At 50.6% G+C, this 19,324-nt stretch overlaps 1 protein-coding gene across 1 annotated transcript; it reads left to right on the top strand.

Moving 5' to 3' along the window:
• Nucleotides 1-12,375: 12,375 nt before the first annotated feature.
• On the top strand, nt 12,376-13,246 carry LOC310752281 (proteasome assembly chaperone 3-like). The gene is given in 2 exon segments (XM_083592342.1): nt 12,376-12,714; nt 12,717-13,246. Coding segments are annotated over 2 exon segments (366 nt in total). The 5' UTR covers nt 12,376-12,605; the 3' UTR covers nt 12,974-13,246.
• Nucleotides 13,247-19,324: the final 6,078 nt, after the last annotated feature.

The following is a 19,324-nucleotide window of genomic DNA, read 5'->3' as shown; positions in this document are numbered from 1 at the left end:
TTTTTATTCCCCGCTTACTGCAGGGCTCTACATAGGGCTACCTTTGAAGATGACTTGGAAACTACAACTACTGTATTTTTCGCTCCATAGGACGCACCGGCCCATAGGATGCATCAAGTTTTTTGGGGGGGAAATAAAGGAAAAAAATTTTATTTCCCCCCCAGGCGCTTGTGGTGCCGGCAGCGGGGAGAAGCGCTCTTCTCCCCGCAGCCCGCCTTCAGACCAGGTCCGGGGACAGCGGGAAGATGCGCTGCCCCTCCCAGCTGTCCCCGGAGCTTGCGGGGCAGGCAGCGGGGAGAAGCGCTCTTCTCCCCGCCGCCCGCCTTCAGATCAGGTCCGGGGACAGCGGGGAGATGCGCTGCGCCTCCCCGCTGTCCCCGGAGCTTGCGGGGCAGGCAGCGGGGAGAAGCGCTCTTCTCCCTGCCGCCCGCCCTCAGACCAGGTCCGGGGACAGCGGGGAGATGCGCTGCGCCTCCCCGCTGTCCCCGGAGCTTGCGGGGCAGGCAGCGGGGAGAAGCGCTCTTCTCCCTGCCGCCCGCCCTCAGACCAGGTCCGGGGACAGCGGGGAGATGCGCTGCGCCTCCCAGCTGTCCCCAGAGCTTGCGGGGCAGGCAGCGGGGAGAAGCGCTCTTCTCCCCGCCGCCCGCCTTCATACCAGGTCCGGGGACAGCGGGGAGACGTGCTGCGCCTCCCCACTGTCCCCGGAGCTTGCGGGGCTGGCGGCGGGGTCTCCCCGCCGTCAGCCTCCAAACCACTTCGGGAGACAGCGGGATGGCGGCGTTCCGCCTCCCTCTGTCCCCCGACCTTGTGGGGCTGGCGCTGGGGCTCTCCCCTCTCACTCTGCAGGCTTCAGCGAAAGCCTGCATTCGCCCTATAGGACGCACACACATTTCCCCTTCATTTTTGGAGGGGAAAAAGTGCGTCCTATAGAGCGAAAAATACGGTAATTCAGAATGCGACAGCTAGACTGGTGACTGGGAGCAGCCGCTGGGACCATATAGCACTAAAGGATCTCCACTGGCCCCCAGTAAATTTCCAAGCACAATTCAAAGTGTTGGTGCTCGTTATATATCATCTCCCTTTTTTTTATAATACTACATTCCGAACTGAAAAAAAATATATTTAAAATGACGTTTGTACAAAAACCAGAAGCATTTTTACTAGGTATTTCTGATCAAGGACTGCCGAACGAGAAATGGAAAATATTCATGTATGCGACAACAGCGGCAAGAATCCTAATAGCACAAAACTGGAAGACTGGAGAAATACCTTCAAAAGCACAATGGCAGGAAAAATTGATGAACTATGCGGAATTAGCAAAGCTAACGGATAAGCTACATGAAAAAGACAGTGATTTTAAAAAAGAATGGGAACCTTTCATAAACTATCTGCAGAAACAACTGAAAGAAATGGACTCGGTAGCAGGATTTGAATAAACATTCACAACTTTACTTAACAAAATGCATGAATAACATTGTAATAACGTTTTGACAGATAAGGAATAGCAGATTGTATCATTTAATGTAACAAACCAGAGGGGAAGCTGAAGGAAGTCAACGGGAAGGGAGGGGAAATGTAGAATGTATGTTTGGAAATGATTTTGATATTTGTTGTTAGAAAAGAAAACTAATAAAAATTATTTTAAAAAAACAAAAACAAAGTGTTGATGCTGACCTTTAAAGCCCTGAACAGTGTTGCCCTGTATACCTGTCTCCACCCCCATTGCTCAGCCGGGACACACAGGTCCTCCTCTGGTGGTTCCCTCACTGCAAGAAGCCAAGTTACAGGGAACCAGCCAGAGGGCCTTCTCAGTAGTGGTGCCCATCCTGTGGAACACCCTCCCATCAGATGTCAAGGAGATAAAGAACTACACAACTTTTGAATATATTATATATAAATATATTCAAAGATAATTATGAAAAAAATATGGAAATAAAAAAAGGAATTTAGGGATTTGGGGATGAATGAATCTATCATTATTAGGAAGGATATTGGTAATGAAGATGAATGTATTGCCAAAAATGTTATTTTTGTTTCAATCAATCCCAGTGATAAGCAATGTGAGTTGCTTCAAAGAGTGGCAGAATTTATCTGGAGAGGTAAATAAATATAAATTATTAACAGATCTTAAAGAAAGAGGTAGCTTCTCCTCTTTCATGGTGGCAGGACATCAGCCAGATAAAAAATTATATTATGAAGCTTTTTGCATTTGCTGGATCCAGGATTGGATAACATTAAAAAACACAAAATTACTAGATCTAGTAGGACATGGTAATAGACTTGGTTGGCGTGCGTACTTGTGGTACCAGAAGGCAAAAGTACATAAAAGCTTCCAGTCATATAATAAGAAATGTGATTTTTTTAAGTTTCGGGGAAATATAAAGATTTGTTAGAACAAAAAACATTATGGTGGCTGTCAGGGAACTGCCATCGGAAGAACAGGAGGCGAAAGGGCTCACAGAGGTTGGGAGAGACTTATCAGCTGAGGAGGGAACCAGCAGGGGGAGAGAAGGAGCTGCAAGGGAAAGTGAGTCGGAGGGATGGCTCAGAGACACTTCCAGCGAAAACAGTGGGGAGGTTTCAGGACCTCCTATAGGGACACCCACTCCTCGCCGGAAACTGTCACGCCGAGAGTCCAGAAGGCGCGTTTCCGTTAAGGAGCTTTTATGCTGGAGGAAATTCCGTAAACGCCCACTGTCGGATTCTACTAGCGACTGACGGAGCCATGCTTAAGGAGCTCCGTTACAGACAGAGGTTTGTGGACTTAGCCAAACTCTGAGGGACTAAGAATTTCGCGCACAAGCAGCTCATCATCCCATCACAGCAATCCGACAGTCCCTGAAAGCAGTTTGTGCAGAGAGGCAACATGAGCAACCCAGCCGGAACCGGAGAAGCAGGAGGAGCTGGAGCGGGTCCAAGCCTGGAAGAAAGGTACCGGGTGTTGGAGGTCCAGCTAGCGCTGCAAACGGCGAGGCTCGAGGAGAGGAGGGCGCAGGATGCAGAAAAGGCAAAAGGCTCCCCACTGGCAAGAAAGATGCCAGGATTGGTGCAGAAGTTTGGGGGGGATCCCAGGAACTATCAAGCCTTTAGGACAGAGATGCAGTATGCTCTCAATCTGCAGTTTGACGACTTTCCAGACGAGGAATCGCGAGTGGCGTTTGTGGTTGGCCATCTCGAAGGGGGGGCGAGAGACTGGGTTAGACCCCTGATGGCAGGGAATAATGACGTCCTGAGGGACACGAGGAAGTTTTTTCGCGCCATGGACCTGATGTTTTCCAGCGACATTGAGCAGGGAGTGGTGCGCAGACAGTTGATGGCTTGTAAACAGGGGAGCCGATCTGTCCGTGAGTACTGGACTGAGTTTACCATGTTGATACATAAATTGGGGTGGGATCTATCGGCGGAACCCATTCAAATGCTTTTTGAAGAGGGGCTTTCTTCGGCGGTGAAAGACGAACTTTCCCGGGCGCCCAGGGCGGAGTCTATGGTCCAGCTGACCAAATCAGCGCTGACCATTGGAGCGTGCCAGGAAGCGAGAGCCTTGGAGAAGCGGGAAGGGAAAGGGGAGTGTTGGAGGGATTTCCGCATTCCAGAGATTCCGGAGCCAACCTTCCCTCCAGGAGAGCCGATGGAAATTGGAACAGCGCGCGCGCGCGCAGTTTCAAATCCCAGTGAAGGGCGGAAGAAGGAGGGGAAGAGCGCCAAGAAATGTTATCTCTGCCAGCAGCCAGGTCACTTTGCCAGAGTCTGTCCACAAAGAAAGGAATGGCAAGGGATGGCGGGAGCTGTTGGGGGAAAGGAGGAGGAAGTCCAGGAGCAAGTAAAAGCCAACGCCTGGCTGACACCGTCAGGGCACAGCAGCCAGGCCAAGGAGCAGTAAAAGTGCCCACGCCAGAACCTCCAAGACCAGCTCTAGTGATAGAGGTGTTGCTAGAGCTGCCAAACGGACACCCACTAAAGATAAAGGCGCTATTGGACTCAGGCAGCTCCTGTAATTTTATGAGTAAGGAGTTTGCAGCTGAACACCAGATACAGACAATCCCTTTAAATAACCCCTTGCAGGTGACCACGATCGATGGGAGGGAGCTGTTGGGAGGAGAAGTTAGCCTACAGACAGTCCCAATGGTAATGAGGGTGGCCAGGCACACCGAAAGGATAGCGTTCAATGGGAGGAGCTCCCATCATTTTGGGAATGAGCTGGCTAGCGTTGCATGATCCGCTAGTGGGCTGGCATCAGAGAGTGGTCTCCTTTGGGTCAGCACATTGAATAGAACACTGCAAAGAGGGGAAGGCTCCGGAAGGGGCAAAGGCCTTTCTAGCAGGGGCGGAAGTAACGGACAAAGGGAAGGTGCCCAAACAATACGCTGATCTGAGCAATGTATTCAGCGAAAGGGAAGCAGACAAACTCCCACCGCATAGAGCCTTTGACTGCCAAATCAATCTAGTCCCTGGGGCCCAGCTCCCAGTGGGCAAGCTGTACGCCATGTCAGACAGGGAAATGCAGGAGTTAAGGGAGTTTATTGATAAAAACCTGAAGCGAGGTTTCATCAGAGAGTCCAGAGCGGTGGGGGGCAGCCCAGTGTTTTTTGTGGACAAAAAAAACACGGATAAACCGAGACTTGTAGTGGACTACCGGGCCCTAAATGCAGTGTCGGAACCAGTGGCTTTCCCTATGCCCAGAATTGATGACATTTTGACCAGGGTGAGGAAGGGAAAGATTTTTACTAAACTGGACCTGAGGGGGCATACAACCTGATACGGATAAGGAAGGGGGATGAATGGAAAAACACCATGTTCACCCCTTTGGGGGCTTTTGAATATCTCATTATGCCCTTCGGATTACAAGCAGGCTCAGCATGTTTTCAATCGTTCATGAACCACGTCCTGGGACCTCTGCTCTACAAGAATTGCGTGGCCTTCCTAGATGACGTGTTAGTATATTCAGAGAATGAGGAGCAGCATGTAAAGGACGTCAGGGAAGTGTTGAGCCAGCTGCAAGCAAACCAGCTGTGGGTGAAATTGGAGAAGTGTCAGTTCCACACCAATGAGGTGGAATTCCTGGGGTACCGCTTGTCAGACAAGGGATTAGCCATGGATCCAGGCACGGTCCAGGCGGTGCTGGAATGGAAGACACCGAAAACGAAAAAGGATGTGCAAAGATTCTTAGGGTTTGGGAACTTTTATCGTAAGTTCATCAAGAACTTTGCCCACTTAACGGCTCCCATTACGGACTGTCTCAGCAGCAAGAAGAAATTTGTTTGGACGGCGGAGGCGGAGCAAGCATTTGAAGAATTGAAAAGGGCATTCGCTTCGGAAGAACAGCTCCTGCATGTGGATTTACAAAAACCAATGAGAGTGGAAACTGATGCATCAGACCGGGTGGTGGGGGCGGTGCTTCTTCAGCCGGGAAAGAGTAAGTCGGAGTGGAGACCGTGTGCTTTCTTCTCGCGTAAGCTAAACAAATCCGAGAGGAACTACACGGTATATGACCGAGAACTACTCGCCATTCACGAAGCGTTCCGGAGATGGAGACACTTACTAATTGGTGCGCAACATAAAGTGCAAGTGTGCACGGACCACAAGAATTTAGAGTATTGGAGAACGGCACGAGTGCTCAACCAACGGCAAGTGAGATGGGCACAGGAGTTCTCCAAATTTCATTTTGAAATTTGCTATGTGCCAGGTCCAGAAAACGTCAGGGCGGACGCTCTCTCACGCAAACCTGAATATTTGGAGGGGGAGGGAGCACCCGAAGAGAGACATATCATCCCTGAGGACCGCTGGGTGTGTGGGGCGGCATTGGTGGGGCAAAGGGAACTGGTAGAGGGAACGGAGAATGATGAATACGCCCAGAATAAGCTCAGATGTCTAAGGAGAGAGGGAGAAAACCCCGGGGGTTTTGAAGAAAGAAACGGGGCATTGTATTACAAAGGGGCTATATATATACCCGAAGGGGAATTGAGAGGGAGAGTACTCAAACAGCTGCACAACAACCCCACAGCGGGGCATTTTGGGCAACACAAGACCATGTGGTTGGTTACCAGGGAATTTTGGTGGCCCAAGGTGAGGGAAGATGTACGGGAGTATGTAAGAGGGTGTGACCAATGCCAGCGAGCCAAGGGAGAAAGGCGGGCGCCGGCGGGGTTATTAGAACCGTTACCCACACCAGAACGACCATGGGAGGCGGTATCGATAGATTTTATGACTGATCTGCCGAAATCCAAGGGCAAAACCACCATCCTGGTCGTAGTAGACCTGTTAACTAAGATGTGCCACTTTGTAGCTTGCTCACATGCAGTCACGGCGGAAGAGACAGCGAAATTGTTTGTAGAACATATCTTTAGGCTGCATGGCGCCCCCTTGAGGGTGGTCTCAGACAAAGGTAAACAATTCACGTCCAGGTTCTGGAGGAAGCTCATGAGCTTACTGCACGTAGAGGTCAATTTTTCGACTGCCCGGCACCCTGAAACCAACGGGCAGGCGGAAAGAGCAAACGGTATCCTCCAACAATACCTGAGGTGTTATGTCAATGACAGAGAGAACGATTGGGTCGAAAAGTTGGCACTGGCGGAATTTGCCTACAATAATGCGGAGAATGTGTCCACCGGGATGAGCCCCTTTTTTGCTAATTATGGGTGCCACCCCAGGGCATTTCCAGGGGGAGGAGGGGAGAGATGGAGCGTCCCGGCCGCCGAACATTTTGTAGAAGAAATGGAAGCGATCCATCGTCAACTCCAACTCAACTTAGAAAGGGCCAAAGAAGAATATAAGAGGCAGGCAGACAAGAACAGAAGGGAAGGTGAAACCATAAGGGTGGGGGATCAGGTGTGGCTGTCAACCCAAGGGTTGCCGTTCAAGGGGGGGTTGCAAGAAATTGAGACCCAAAAGATTGGGACCATTTGAGGTCATTCAACAGGTCAACCCAGTGGCTTTCAGACTCCGGTTACCGAACCACATGAAACTGCACCCAGTATTCCACAGGTCATTACTGTCACCGTATAGGGGGGGAAGTGAAGGGGTTTCCACACGGGGACCAGTCTTAGAAGAGAGGGAAAGCAGCAACCATGTGGCGGAAATCATTGACTCCAGGTGGAAGGGTAATCAGGTGGAGTATTTGGTAGCGTGGGAAGGGGAACCGGAGTCGGAAAACACCTGGGTGACGGCAGAGGAGGTCAAGGACGATATCTTGATCGAAACGTTTCATCAAAGGTTCCCCAGGAAGCCTCAGTCAGTAGCGAGGTTCCGGAGGGAGTACTTTGGCACCACCGACGAGGAGGAGGAACTGGAAGGATTTACGGAATTGGAGTTGGAAGAAGGGATAGACTACGATGAGGAGGAGTACTTAGAAACCAGAAACAGCAACCAGTGGAGGGAAATGTTCGAGACTTCGGAAGAGGAGGGAGGTTCTTTCAGGGGTTTTGCTCCCTCGCCGCCCGCAGAGGAAGGGAGGGGAGGGGGTGAAGGGGGCCCTGGAGGGGAGGTGGATGTCAGGGAACTGCCATCGGAAGAACAGGAGGCGAAAGGGCTCACAGAGGTTGGGAGAGACTTATCAGCTGAGGAGGGAACCAGCAGGGGGAGAGAAGGAGCTGCAAGGGAAAGTGAGTCGGAGGGATGGCTCAGAGACACTTCCAGCGAAAACAGTGGGGAGGTTTCAGGACCTCCTATAGGGACACCCACTCCTCGCCGGAAACTGTCGCGCCGAGAGTCCAGAAGGCGCGTTTCCGTTAAGGAGCTTTTATGCTGGAGGAAATTCCGTAAACGCCCACTGTCGGATTCTACTAGCGACTGACGGAGCCATGCTTAAGGAGCTCCGTTACAGACAGAGGTTTGTGGACTTAGCCAAACTCTGAGGGACTAAGAATTTCACGCACAAGCAGCTCATCATCCCATCACAGTGGCTTTCCCCGCTGGAAGCAATATCCATGAAAAAAGTAAATATGAAACATAATTGGGCAACATATAGAGAGCTGTTAACGGAAATAGATAATCAATTAAAATTGAAGGAATTTCAATTATACACACAAGGGCCACAGAACGAAAGGGACATTGATGGATTTTTGAAAACAAATGGATTACAAAAAATTTCACAGGAAAGTAAAATATTGCTGAACTGTAAAATAACAGACCAGGAGATAGAAGGTGCCATTTTAAATATGCAATTGGGCAAATCTCCGGGACCGGATGGGTTGACTTCCAGATACTATAGATCTTTGAAGAACTGGTTAATCCAACCTCTGAAGGAAGTCTGCAATGAGATTTTAGAAGGGAAAAGGGCACCAGAATCATGGAAAGAGGCCTACATTACACTTATACCGAAAACAGAGACTGAAAAGACCCAACTTAAAAACTACTGTCCCATATCCTTATTAAATGTGGATTACAAAATTTTTACTGATATTTTGGCCAAGAGATTGAAAAGAGTACTGATTGGAGAGATACATAAGGACCAAGCGGGCTTTCTGCCGGGAAGACACATATCTGATAACTTGAGGAATGCAATTGACATTTTGGAAAAGTTAGATGTGAACATAAATACTAAAGCTGTTTTGATATTTGTGGATGCGGAGAAAGCCTTTGACAACATTTCTCGGAGTTTTATGAAAAAGAACTTACAGGGTATGGGGGTAGGCCAAGGTTTTGAAAATGGTATAAGTGCAATATATTCTGAACAAAAGGCTAAATTAATTGTAAATAATGTAGTTACGGAACAATTTAAGATTGAAAAAGGGACACGACAAGGGTGCCCAATCTCCCCTTTACTTTTTATATCGGTCCTGGAGGTTCTGCTGAATATGATTAGAAGGGTTAAAGGCATACAGGTCGGAGCCAAACAGTATAAATTGAGAGCAATGTCTGGATTAGATACAAGGATTTACTGGAAAATAAGACCCCAAGGTGGTTGTCACCAATGGAAGCGAAAGCCCAGAAAAAGCTCAATATGGAGGCCAAATGGCCAAAATACTGGGAAATTTTGGAACAAGAAGGAGACAGATTGAAATTGCAGAGCTTTGAGAAACTAAAAAATAAAGTGCGAGACTGGCTTCATTATTTTCAGATAATGTAGGCTTATAATTTGGACAAGAAAATTGGCTTCCAGGTGGAAAAATCTAAATTAGAAACAGAAGTGCTAGAACCTAAAACTAAGATTATGTCAAAAATGTATAACTTGCTGCTGAAATGGAATACACAGGATGAAACGGTTAAGTCAGCTATGATTAAATGGGCACAAGATGTTGGACATAACATTATGTTTGCTGACTGGGAACAGTTATGGACCACCGGTATGAAATTTACGGCATGTAATGCCTTAAGAGAGAATATTATGAAAATGATATACAGGTGGTACATGACCCCAGTCAAGTTTGCAAAAATATATCATTTGCCCGATAATAAATGTTGGAAATGTAAGGAGGTTGAAGGTACATTCTTTCACCTTTGGTAGACGTGCCCAAAGATTAAGGCTTTCTGGGAAATGATTTATAATGAAATGAAAAAGGTATTTAAGTATACCTTGTTGAAGAAACCAGAGGCTTTTCTCTTGGGCATAGTCGGCCATTTGGTGCCAAAGAAGGACAGAACTTTTTTTATGTATGCTACAACGGCAGCAAGAATACTTATAGCAAAGCACTGGAAGACGCAATGTCAGAGCTGCCCGAGATCCCAGCTCACAAAGGACCAACGCCGCTTCGTTGTTAAGTATGAAAGTCTTTATTGTTGAAGTATGAAAGTTTCACTTTCACAGCCGCAGCGTGCAGCTCTACGTCTCAAACTCTAGACCGCTGAAGCTCCGTCTGAATCTCCTCCCCCCAGACACCAGTTTAAGACTCTAGCCTTGCTCCACCTCTTCCTCTGCTCTTTCCTCCTCTGGTTCCGCCTGTCCGTCGGGGTCTCGCCCTTTCTAGACTCTTCTGACGCTGAATCCCCTGAGTCTTCCCCCTCCCTCCGGCGGGCTTTAGGAGCTGGTTCCCAATCCGGGTCTCCTGCTGCCCCTTGCGCCTATACATTTGAACTTGGCGCGCGCGCCCAGCCGGCAACTTTCCTCCTGACCGTTTCACTGCTGCTGTCACTGCTTCCCCCTTCGGGGAGGCTAGCTGCAACTGACCTCCCCTCCGTTCCCCCACTCTCCGATGGAGGCGTGGTCAGCCCTGACTCATCTTCTCTCCCCGCTGGAGGAGACGCTGGCCCTGACACATGTGACTCTTCCCCCCCACTACGCTCTGGTGGGGAAACTGGTCCTGATCCCCCGCTGCTGCTTTGGGGATCCCCGCTGGCTCCTTGTTTCTGGTGCGTCCCCCCTGGGACCCCCCTTGCCCTGACCATCGGCGCCCCCTTCTGGGAATCTTCTGATTCGCTGGAGAAGCTCATGGAATCTCTCGGGTCACTGTCATACTCCCCTACGCTGCCCTCGGATTCTTCCCCTTCGCTCTCCATTTCCTCTCTCCCCTGTGCTCCTGCTCCCGAGCCCCTGACACGCAAGATCTACCCACTCTGGAAGAATGGCAGATGAAGTTGATTGACTGTATGGGACTGGCAGAAATGACCGGCAGAATCCGCGACCAGGGAGAAGAGTCGGCAGAAGAAGATTGGAAGAAATTCAAGGACTATTTACAGAAATACTATATAATTAATGAACTTTGAACAGATGCTGGATTGAACTTATGTGGTCTCTAGCTGTTATGATAAAGATAACTGGGATTAAAATTGTTTAAGTCATAAAATTTAAAAAAGTTGATTGGAAAATAAGGTGTTAGTTAAAAGGAATGTTAAGAGATTAGGATTTGCTGGATTAACAATTTGAACTAGAAAACAAGAAGGGGAGGTATGAGGAAGTCAAAGAAACATGTTACTGAAAAAATGTTATTGAAACTGATTTGTTTTTAATATTTTTCTTTTTCTTTTTCTTTTTGTATTTGCATAAAATTGGAAAACTTAATAAACATTTATAAAAAAATAAAATAAAATTGAAGGAATTTCAAGAAGTAAAAGGAAAGATAACAGATTGACTACAATATTTCCAATTAAAAATAATAAAAAGGTGAAATTTCAAATTTCCAGAGAGAAATAATAGAAAGTGATACTAAATTACTATCAAATATGTATAATATTAATTAGAATGGGAAACCAGGGCAAAAGATGTGGGACGTAATATACAGATGACAGATTGGGAAAGACTATGGAAGAATGATATAAAATTCACAGCCTGTACCTTACTTAAAGAGAATTACATGAAAATGATGTATAGGTGGTATTTAACAATGGTTAAATTGGCAAAAATGTATAAAACAAGAAAAATTAAGTTATGGGGGCTGTTCTGGGGGCTGTGGTCGGGGGAAGCTCGGGCTTCCCCAGCCCTGTGCCTGGGGGGGGGGGGAAATAAAAATGTTTTTCTTTATTCCCCCCCCCAAAAAAATCCCTAGGTGCGTCCTATGGGCCAGTGTGCCCTATGGGCCAAAAAATACGGTAATATACATAGATATTTGTAAACTTGTTAATGTTGTTATTGAGTCACTGACATCACATTCATTACTTTATTTTTTTGTCATGTCACTCATTTTCTTTATATCTATTAATTTCCAGCTGCTTTTTGCGTGTTACGTCCATCCCTGAAGTGTTCAAAATCCTCTTACAATTTTTATTGTGGTTTATTGTGAGCAGCGAGTGATATCCAGAACTAAAAGCAGATTAGCCTAACAATTGCTCACTTACACTTTCTCTTTCTCTCTCACTGTGGTCAAATATTAACATCTTATACCCTTTTAAATGTGTTTGTGAGCAGGTGTTTGTGGGGGAGGAGTATTTTGTTTCCCTAAATACATTTGGCTTGTAGGCACAAAAGTACTCAGGCAGGTGCAGACCTGTGAATTTGTTATCTTGAACATTGTTTCTGTCATCCTGACCTTCTCTGATCTCCATCCAGAATAGAAACTCTTAATGATTCAGATCAAATGCATCATTTTAGCTGACCCTAATTCCCAGATGAGGATCAAAGCTGATTTTTAAAATGAGAACAAACCATTCTTCATCCCACAGGAAACTCCGTGGGAAATGATGAATGAAAATGTATAAGGGAATATCATTGTATCTGCCTTTATCTTTAGAAAGAAGAAAGAAATGAGATTATTGCGTTGGAGAAAGAAAACTATTTGGATGAACACAGTGGCCTTGATCCCTCCTTTAATTCAAACCATGCTGCCAGAAGTGAGGAACTGGGTATTTGATATCCGGTCAAACCGTTTTTCAAAAGTGCAAAGTGCATTCTACAGGTGCAGACTAGACACAAGGTGCATAAGCATTAAAAGCATATTATTTCGTAAAGAGAAGCGCGGGCGGCGCGGCGGCGGGAGCGCATCGGAGGCGCTGCGGGCTCGGTCTCGTTTCCCTTCCCGGCTTCCCTCGCCTTCCCAGGCCGGGCTGCGCAGGAGAAGCCCCAGTCTGCGGCCCCGATCGCGGGGACGAGGCCGCACGGCGCTCCCGGAGCTGAAGAGTCCGGCGCGAGTCCACCGGCTGCGGCCCGGGGCGCGCTCGGCGGCCCCCTCACCAGCTCTCCAGAGGTGCACGCGTTTGGCCAACCTCCGCCCCCCACATCCTAGTTGAAGGATATCGCCATGGCGGCAAGATCCATTGTGGACTCCAAGCAGGCTGAGGAGGTGGTGCAGGGCATCCCGACCGAGGTGGTGTGCACAGCCTTCGCCAACACGATCCTGGTGGTGGTGACCCATACGGGAAGATGGGGACCCTCATCTTGGTGGAGCCGAACGTGGTGGCTGACGGCATCAGCAGCCCTTTGCTCACCACAAAAGTCCTGCTTGGCAAAGATGAGCCCCTCATCCACATCTGTGCAAAACATCTGGCGACGTCGGTCTCTCAGGAAGCTGGGAACAAGCCGGTTCTCCTGGCGTTGGCCTTGAAGGACAAGAGCGTCGAAGGGATACGGATCCTGCAAGAGGTGATTGGCCGATGCCGGGTGTGGTGAGATCCGACCTCCAGCATGGAAGACGTCGACTCGCCAGGACTGTTTGTCTTTCCTCACTTGAGGTATTTACCTCTTTTTGATGGGCCCTGCCTTGGAAGTGCCTTTCCTACAGAGACAATAGTTGTTGTTATTTTAAAAAATTCAGTATAGCAGGCCAAATAAGCAGGACACCAACATTGCAAAAGGTTTGCGTTCGACACAGCCATCTTGCGTTCCTGATCTGCGATGAACGAGTCGGTTGCAGCTCAATAAATTACCTCAAAAAAAAAAAAAGCATATTATTTCCCTCAAGGATTTCTGTAGCTTGTTAAGGGTTGCTTTGAACTGTAACTCTGTGAGGGCGAACTACAGTGACCAGTGCAATTCAAGGTTTTGGTGCTGACCTTTAAAGTCAGCAAACTTTTTTCCGTCCATTGTCCCTCAGACCTTGTGGGAACTATATTGTTTTTTGGGGGGAATCCCCCCCCCAACTCTCTTCTCTCTTCTCCACAGCAGAGAAGCCACAGGTAAACCTCAGTAGCTGCTTACCTGTGCCTTGCGAGCAGCAGGGGCTGGTGGCGACGGCAGGATGAGCGGCATGAAAGGGTTGGCTCCAGAGAGGGGCTGCTTAAAATGGCATTCAGCCAACTGCGGCTCAACAAAGCCCAGCCCCCTTCCTCCTCTAGGCAGGGCAGGAAGAAGCCAGGAGGAGGGAGGGAGGAGGTGCAGACGTGGTGTGTGTGAGGGAGAGGGGAGGGAAATGGCACAGCCCAAACAATCAGAATCCCCACGCTGATCCACGTGGCAATTCCCAGACCAGAAGGGGGCTGGATCTGGCCCCCGGGCCTTAGATTGCCGACCTATGCTCTAAACAGCCTCAACTACGTATACCTGAAGGAGCGTCTCCACCCCCATCCAGGACATGGGGGTCCAGCTATGAGGGCCTTCTCGGGGCTCCCTTATTGTGAGAGGTGAAGCTACAGGGAAGCATGCAGAACCTTCTCAGTGGTTGCACCTGTGCTGTGGAATGCCAAGATGTCAAGGAGATAAACAACTATACGACTTTCTGTAGACATCTGAAGGCAGCTCTGTGTCAGGATGTTTTTAATGTTTTATATTTAGTTTTGTGTTCATATTATGTTGGAAACTGCCCAGAGTGGCTGGCGCAACCCCCAATGAGTGGGGAATAAATAATAATTTCTTTATTTATAAATTTATATCCTGCCTTCTCTCACAAAGGAGGAAAACAACTGTCAGGGGCTCAGGAGCAGGAGCACAGGGGAGAGAGGAAATGGAGAGCGAAGGGGAAGAAACCGAGGGCAGCGTAGGGGAGTATGACAGTGACCCGAGCGATTCCATGAGCTTCTCCAGCGAATCAGAAGATTCCCAGAAGGGGGCGCCGATGGTCAGGGCAAGGGGGGTCCCAGGGGGGACGCACCAGAAACAAGGAGCCAGCGGGGATCCCCAAAGCAGCAGCGGGGGATCAGGACCAGTTTCCCCACCAGAGCGTAGTGGGGGGGAAGAGTCACATGTGTCAGGGCCAGCGTCTCCTCCAGCGGGGAGAGAAGATGAGTCAGGGCTGACCACGCCTCCATCGGAGAGTGGGGGAACGGAGGGGAGGTCAGTTGCAGCTAGCCTCCCCGAAGGGGGAAGCAGTGACAGCAGCAGTGAAACGGTCAGGAGGAAAGTTGCCGGCTGGGCGCGCGCGCCAAGTTCAAATGTACAGGCGCGAGGGGCAGCAGGAGACCCGGATTGGGAACCAGCTCCTAAAGCCCGCCGGAGGGAGGGGGAAGACTCAGGGGATTCAGCGTCAGAAGAGTCTAGAAAGGGCGAGACCCCGACGGACAGGCGGAACCAGAGGAGGAAAGAGCAGAGGAAGAGGTGGAGCAAGGCTAGAGTCTTAAACTGGTGTCTGGGGGGAGGAGATTCAGACGGAGCTTCAGCGGTCTAGAGTTTGAGACGTAGAGCTGAACGCTGCGGCTGTGGAAGTGAAACTGAACTTCAATAAAGACTTTCGTACTTAACAACGAAGCGGCGTTGGTCCTTTGTGAGCTGGGATCTCGGGCAGCTCTGACAGTAAGCTCCGTCTCACATAGAATTTAACCCTCGCAGCGTGAGTTGGCGCAGCGAGGGGCAAAACTTGGTGTTTTGCGAGCTCACGAAGATAGGCAAAGATGACTACAGAGGAGAAGGTGACAGAACTGCAAAACGCAGTCACGACGCTTTACGCAGAAGTAGCAGCATCCAGGAAAAGAGAAGAAGCAGTAGCGCTCTGCCGGGATCTGCAGACCAGGTGGGAACGTTTGGGCAAGGAGGGGCTGCCAGGACCCAAGCCGGAGGGAGTTGGCCTCGGGAAGAGGGGGGGCAGCATAGTAGCCCACTTCGACGGGAACCTGCAGCAGTATCCTAACTTCAGAGCCGACATAGTTTTCGCGCTCAATTTGCTTCGGAAAGACTTTAGAGACGAGGAAGAGAAAGTAGGCTTCATACTCATCTGCATGGGGAAGCTAAATCGTGGCTGCGGAATTTATGGCGCGAAAATGATCCCGCCCTCCAAGATTCCAACGCATTTATCAAAGCTATGGACGCTTGTTTTAAATCAACGGTAGATGTGGATGTGGCCAGGAGGGAAATGCATGGGCTGCAGCAGGGCAAAGCCACGGTGAGACAATATCACTCCCGCTTTTTTGCGTTAGTGAATGTGCTGGGCTGGCAGAAGGACTCCGTTGCCGTCAGGGATCTGTTCTGGGAGGGACTAAATGGGGCCGTGAAAGATGAGCTGGCAAGGGGAGAAAGACCTAAAAGCACCACAGAAGTCGTCCAGAGAGCGCTGGCGTTAGGGGTGCGCCTGGAAGACCGCCCTTGGAGCAGGGAGGAGGGACGTAGGGCAAGCACACCAGCCAGAACAACTCCCTTCCTACCCAGAGAGACAGGGCGCGCGCTATCCACGCCTCCACTGGGGAGGGGAGAAGAGCCGATGGAGATAGGTGGTGCCAGGGCTCAGACAGCAAGCAGAGCCCAAACACCAGGAGCAGTCAAGGCCAAGGCTCCTAGAGGGAGCAGGAAGTGTTACATCTGCGACAGTGCACAGCACATGGCCAAAGAGTGTCCCCAGAGGATCCAGAAGCACACTGCAGCCTCAGCAACAGTAAGGGGAGCAGTTCAGCAGCAAGAACAGCTGCAGGGAAATGAAGAAGCCTGGTTGGAAGCAGAAGCACTGGGGCCCAGCCAGGCGAGTCAGTGAAGCAGTCCCCAGAGATTTTACAGCCCACAGACCCCCTCCCACCCAAACCAGTGGTGCAACTCACCGCATCGCTCCAGCTGCCCAATGGGCTCACCCTGGAAGTCCCAATTACCATTGACTCTGGTAGCAACGCAGACTTTGTAGGAGTGGACTTCATCAAGCAACATCGCATAGCACTCCTGCCAGCCACAATGCCCCTAAACGTCATCACGGTCGATGGCAGGAAGATACTGGGAGGAGAGGTGGTACAGCAAACACCGCCTATGGTAATGCAAATTGGAAACCACCGCGAAGTCATCAGCTTCAACGTCACCCACCTGTCGGACACGCCCATAGTGTTGGGCATGAGTTGGCTGGATAGGCACAGCCCGGCATTAGCATGGTACCAGTGGCAATTGACCTTCTGCTCTTCCTACTGCGCAGAACACTGCGTCCGGACCCGCCAGGAAGAGGAGGGGCAAGAGGATGAACCGCAGCTACACCTAGGCATGGTGCAAGCGGTAACCAACAAGTACAAGGAGTTTTTGGAGGTCTTCTGCGAGAAGGAAGCGGATAAGCTGCCTCCCCACAGGCCTTACGACTGCAAGATTGACCTCCTGCCGGGGCCGACGCTGCCGACTGGAAAACTGTATTCCATGTCTGAGGACGAACTGCAAGAACTCAGGGAGTTCATAGATCACAACTTGAAGCAGGGATTCATCCAAGAATCCAAAGCAGTGGGGGGCAGTCCCGTGTTTTTCGTGAAGAAGAAAGACACGCCCCAACGGAGGCTCGTAGTTGATTATAGAATCATCAATTCCAGGACGAAGCCCACAGCATTCCCCATGCCCAAGATCGACGACCTGCTCGCAACGGTGAGGAAGGGACAACTCTTCACCAAGTTGGATCTACGAGCGGCGTACAACCTTATACGCATGCGAGAGGGCGATGAGTGGAAGACGGCCATGTTTACACCTTTAGGCACCTATGAATATCGCGTAATGCCGTTTGGTCTGCAAAATGGCTCCCATTGTTTCCAAGCCTTCATGCATCACGTGTTAGCGGGACTCCTCTACAAGAAGTGCGTCTGCTTCCTGGACGACATCCTGATCTTCTCGGAATCGCAGGAGGCTCACGAGGGGGACGTCAAGGAGGTCCTGGAGAGGCTACGGGAGCACAGACTTTACGCCAAACTAGAGAAGTGCCAGTTCGACATGACGGAGGTGGATTTCCTGGGCTACAAGCTGTCCGACAAGGGACTCGCCATGGACAGCACCAAGGTCCGCTCGGTGTTGGACTGGAAGAGCCCGCGCAATCGGAAGGAGGTCCAGAAGTTCGTCGGCTTCGCCAACTTTTATCGCAAGTTCATCAAGGGGTTCGCGAAGGAGATGGCGGCCATCACGGACACCCTCAGCTCCAAGAAGAAGAAGTTCACCTGGACGGACCAGGCGGAGCAGTCCTTTCGGAGACTCAAGCGTCTCTTTGCGTCCGAAGAACAGTTGCTACACGTAAACCCCAGCAAACCAATGAGGGTTGAGACGGACGCCTCGGACAGAGCGGTGGGGGCAGTCCTGTTGCAGCAAGATCCGCAAGGGGACTGGAGGCCATGCGCATTCTACTCCAGGAAACTCAGCAAGTCGGAACAGAACTACACCATCTGGGACAGGGAGTTGCTAGCCATTCATGCAGCCTTCAAGGCGTGGCGGCACTTCCTCGTCGGAGCCAGACACACAGTGCAGGTCCGCACGGACCATAAGAACCTGGAGTACTGGTGCACGGCGCGGTTCCTGAACCAGAGACACATCCGCTGGGCGGAGTTCTTTGCGGATTTCGATTTCCGGATAGAATACATCCCGGGAGACAACAACGTCATGGTGGATGCACTATCCAGGAAGCCGCAGTATCTCGAGGAAGCGGCACCGGTGGCGGCCAAACACATTTTCGCACCGAAAGCGTGGGCGTGCGCTTCAGCCGCCGTGGACCTGGACGCGGTGCGTCAAGCGCTGCAGACGGATTCGTTCGCACAATCCAAGATGGAGGAGGTGTGAAGAGGCACAGCGAAGGACGAGTTCCAGATACGAGACGGACTGCTCATCCGCAAAGGGGCTCTCTACGTACCCGGAGACGACCTCCGCGCGAAAGTCCTGCAGCAGTTACACGACGCGCCCAGCGCTGGGCACTTCGGCAAGGAGAAGACGGCGGAATTAGTAACCAGAGACTTTTGGTGGCCCAAGATGAGGGGAGAAGTCGCGGATTACGTCTCCAGGTGTGACACCTGCCAAAGGGCCAAGCCAGTACACAGGAAGCCGGCGGGTCTGCTAGAACCCCTACAGACGCCGCTCGAACCGTGGGAGAAAGTGGCCCTGGACTTTGTCACAGATCTGCCTAGCTCGCGAGGCAAAACAGCGGTACTCATGGTCGTAGACATGTTCACCAAGATGGCGCACTTCATTCCTTGCGCGAAGGTGGCCACAGCGGAACAGACTGCCAAGCTGTTCATAGACCACGTGTTCAAAGCTCACGGCTTGCCGCGGTCCATCCTGTCCGACCGGGGTCGCCAATTCATCTCAAGCTTCTGGCAGAAGCTGCTGGGCATCCTGAATGTCAAGATCAACTTTGGACTCGAGGTGGGGGGAAGAGGGAGTGGAATATCTCCTCGCCAGGGAAGGTACCCCAGCCAGCGCCAACAGGTGGGTACCGTGCTATGCCGTGGAGGAGCACTACCTCAAAGACGAGTTCCATGCACTCTTCCCACACAGACCTATGCCGGCAGAGTATTTCGACGACTGGCTTTTCACACCCACACTTTCAGTCAGTACGTTCCAGGGTTTTTCATCAGCTGAGGAGACGACGCCGGAAACAAGCTCCCCGGAGGGGTCACTCTCGGGGTTTGTCACAGACCGCTCCTATTGGTGGGACAATCAACCGGAGGTGGGGTGGAGCAGGGAACTGCTGCGGGGACCCTTACACGCAGCCTCACCCGAGGTACCAGGGGGAGGGGAGGACATGGACGTGTTGGGGGAGGATCCTGGATTCGAGCACAACAGCAGAGAGATGGAAGCAGAAGAAATCGACGTCGACGAGCCCATTGCGGTCTGGCCGGATCCCGCTGGCCGGCTGCACACCAGGGGAGAAGAACGGTATCCCGC

Source organism: Podarcis filfolensis, assembly GCF_964270895.1.
Source record: "Podarcis filfolensis genome assembly, chromosome: 17".
In the NCBI taxonomy this organism is placed as follows: Eukaryota; Metazoa; Chordata; class Lepidosauria; order Squamata; family Lacertidae; genus Podarcis; species Podarcis filfolensis.
Note: the sequence above shows the minus strand (reverse complement) of the source record. Positions and strands in the feature narration are given on the sequence as shown.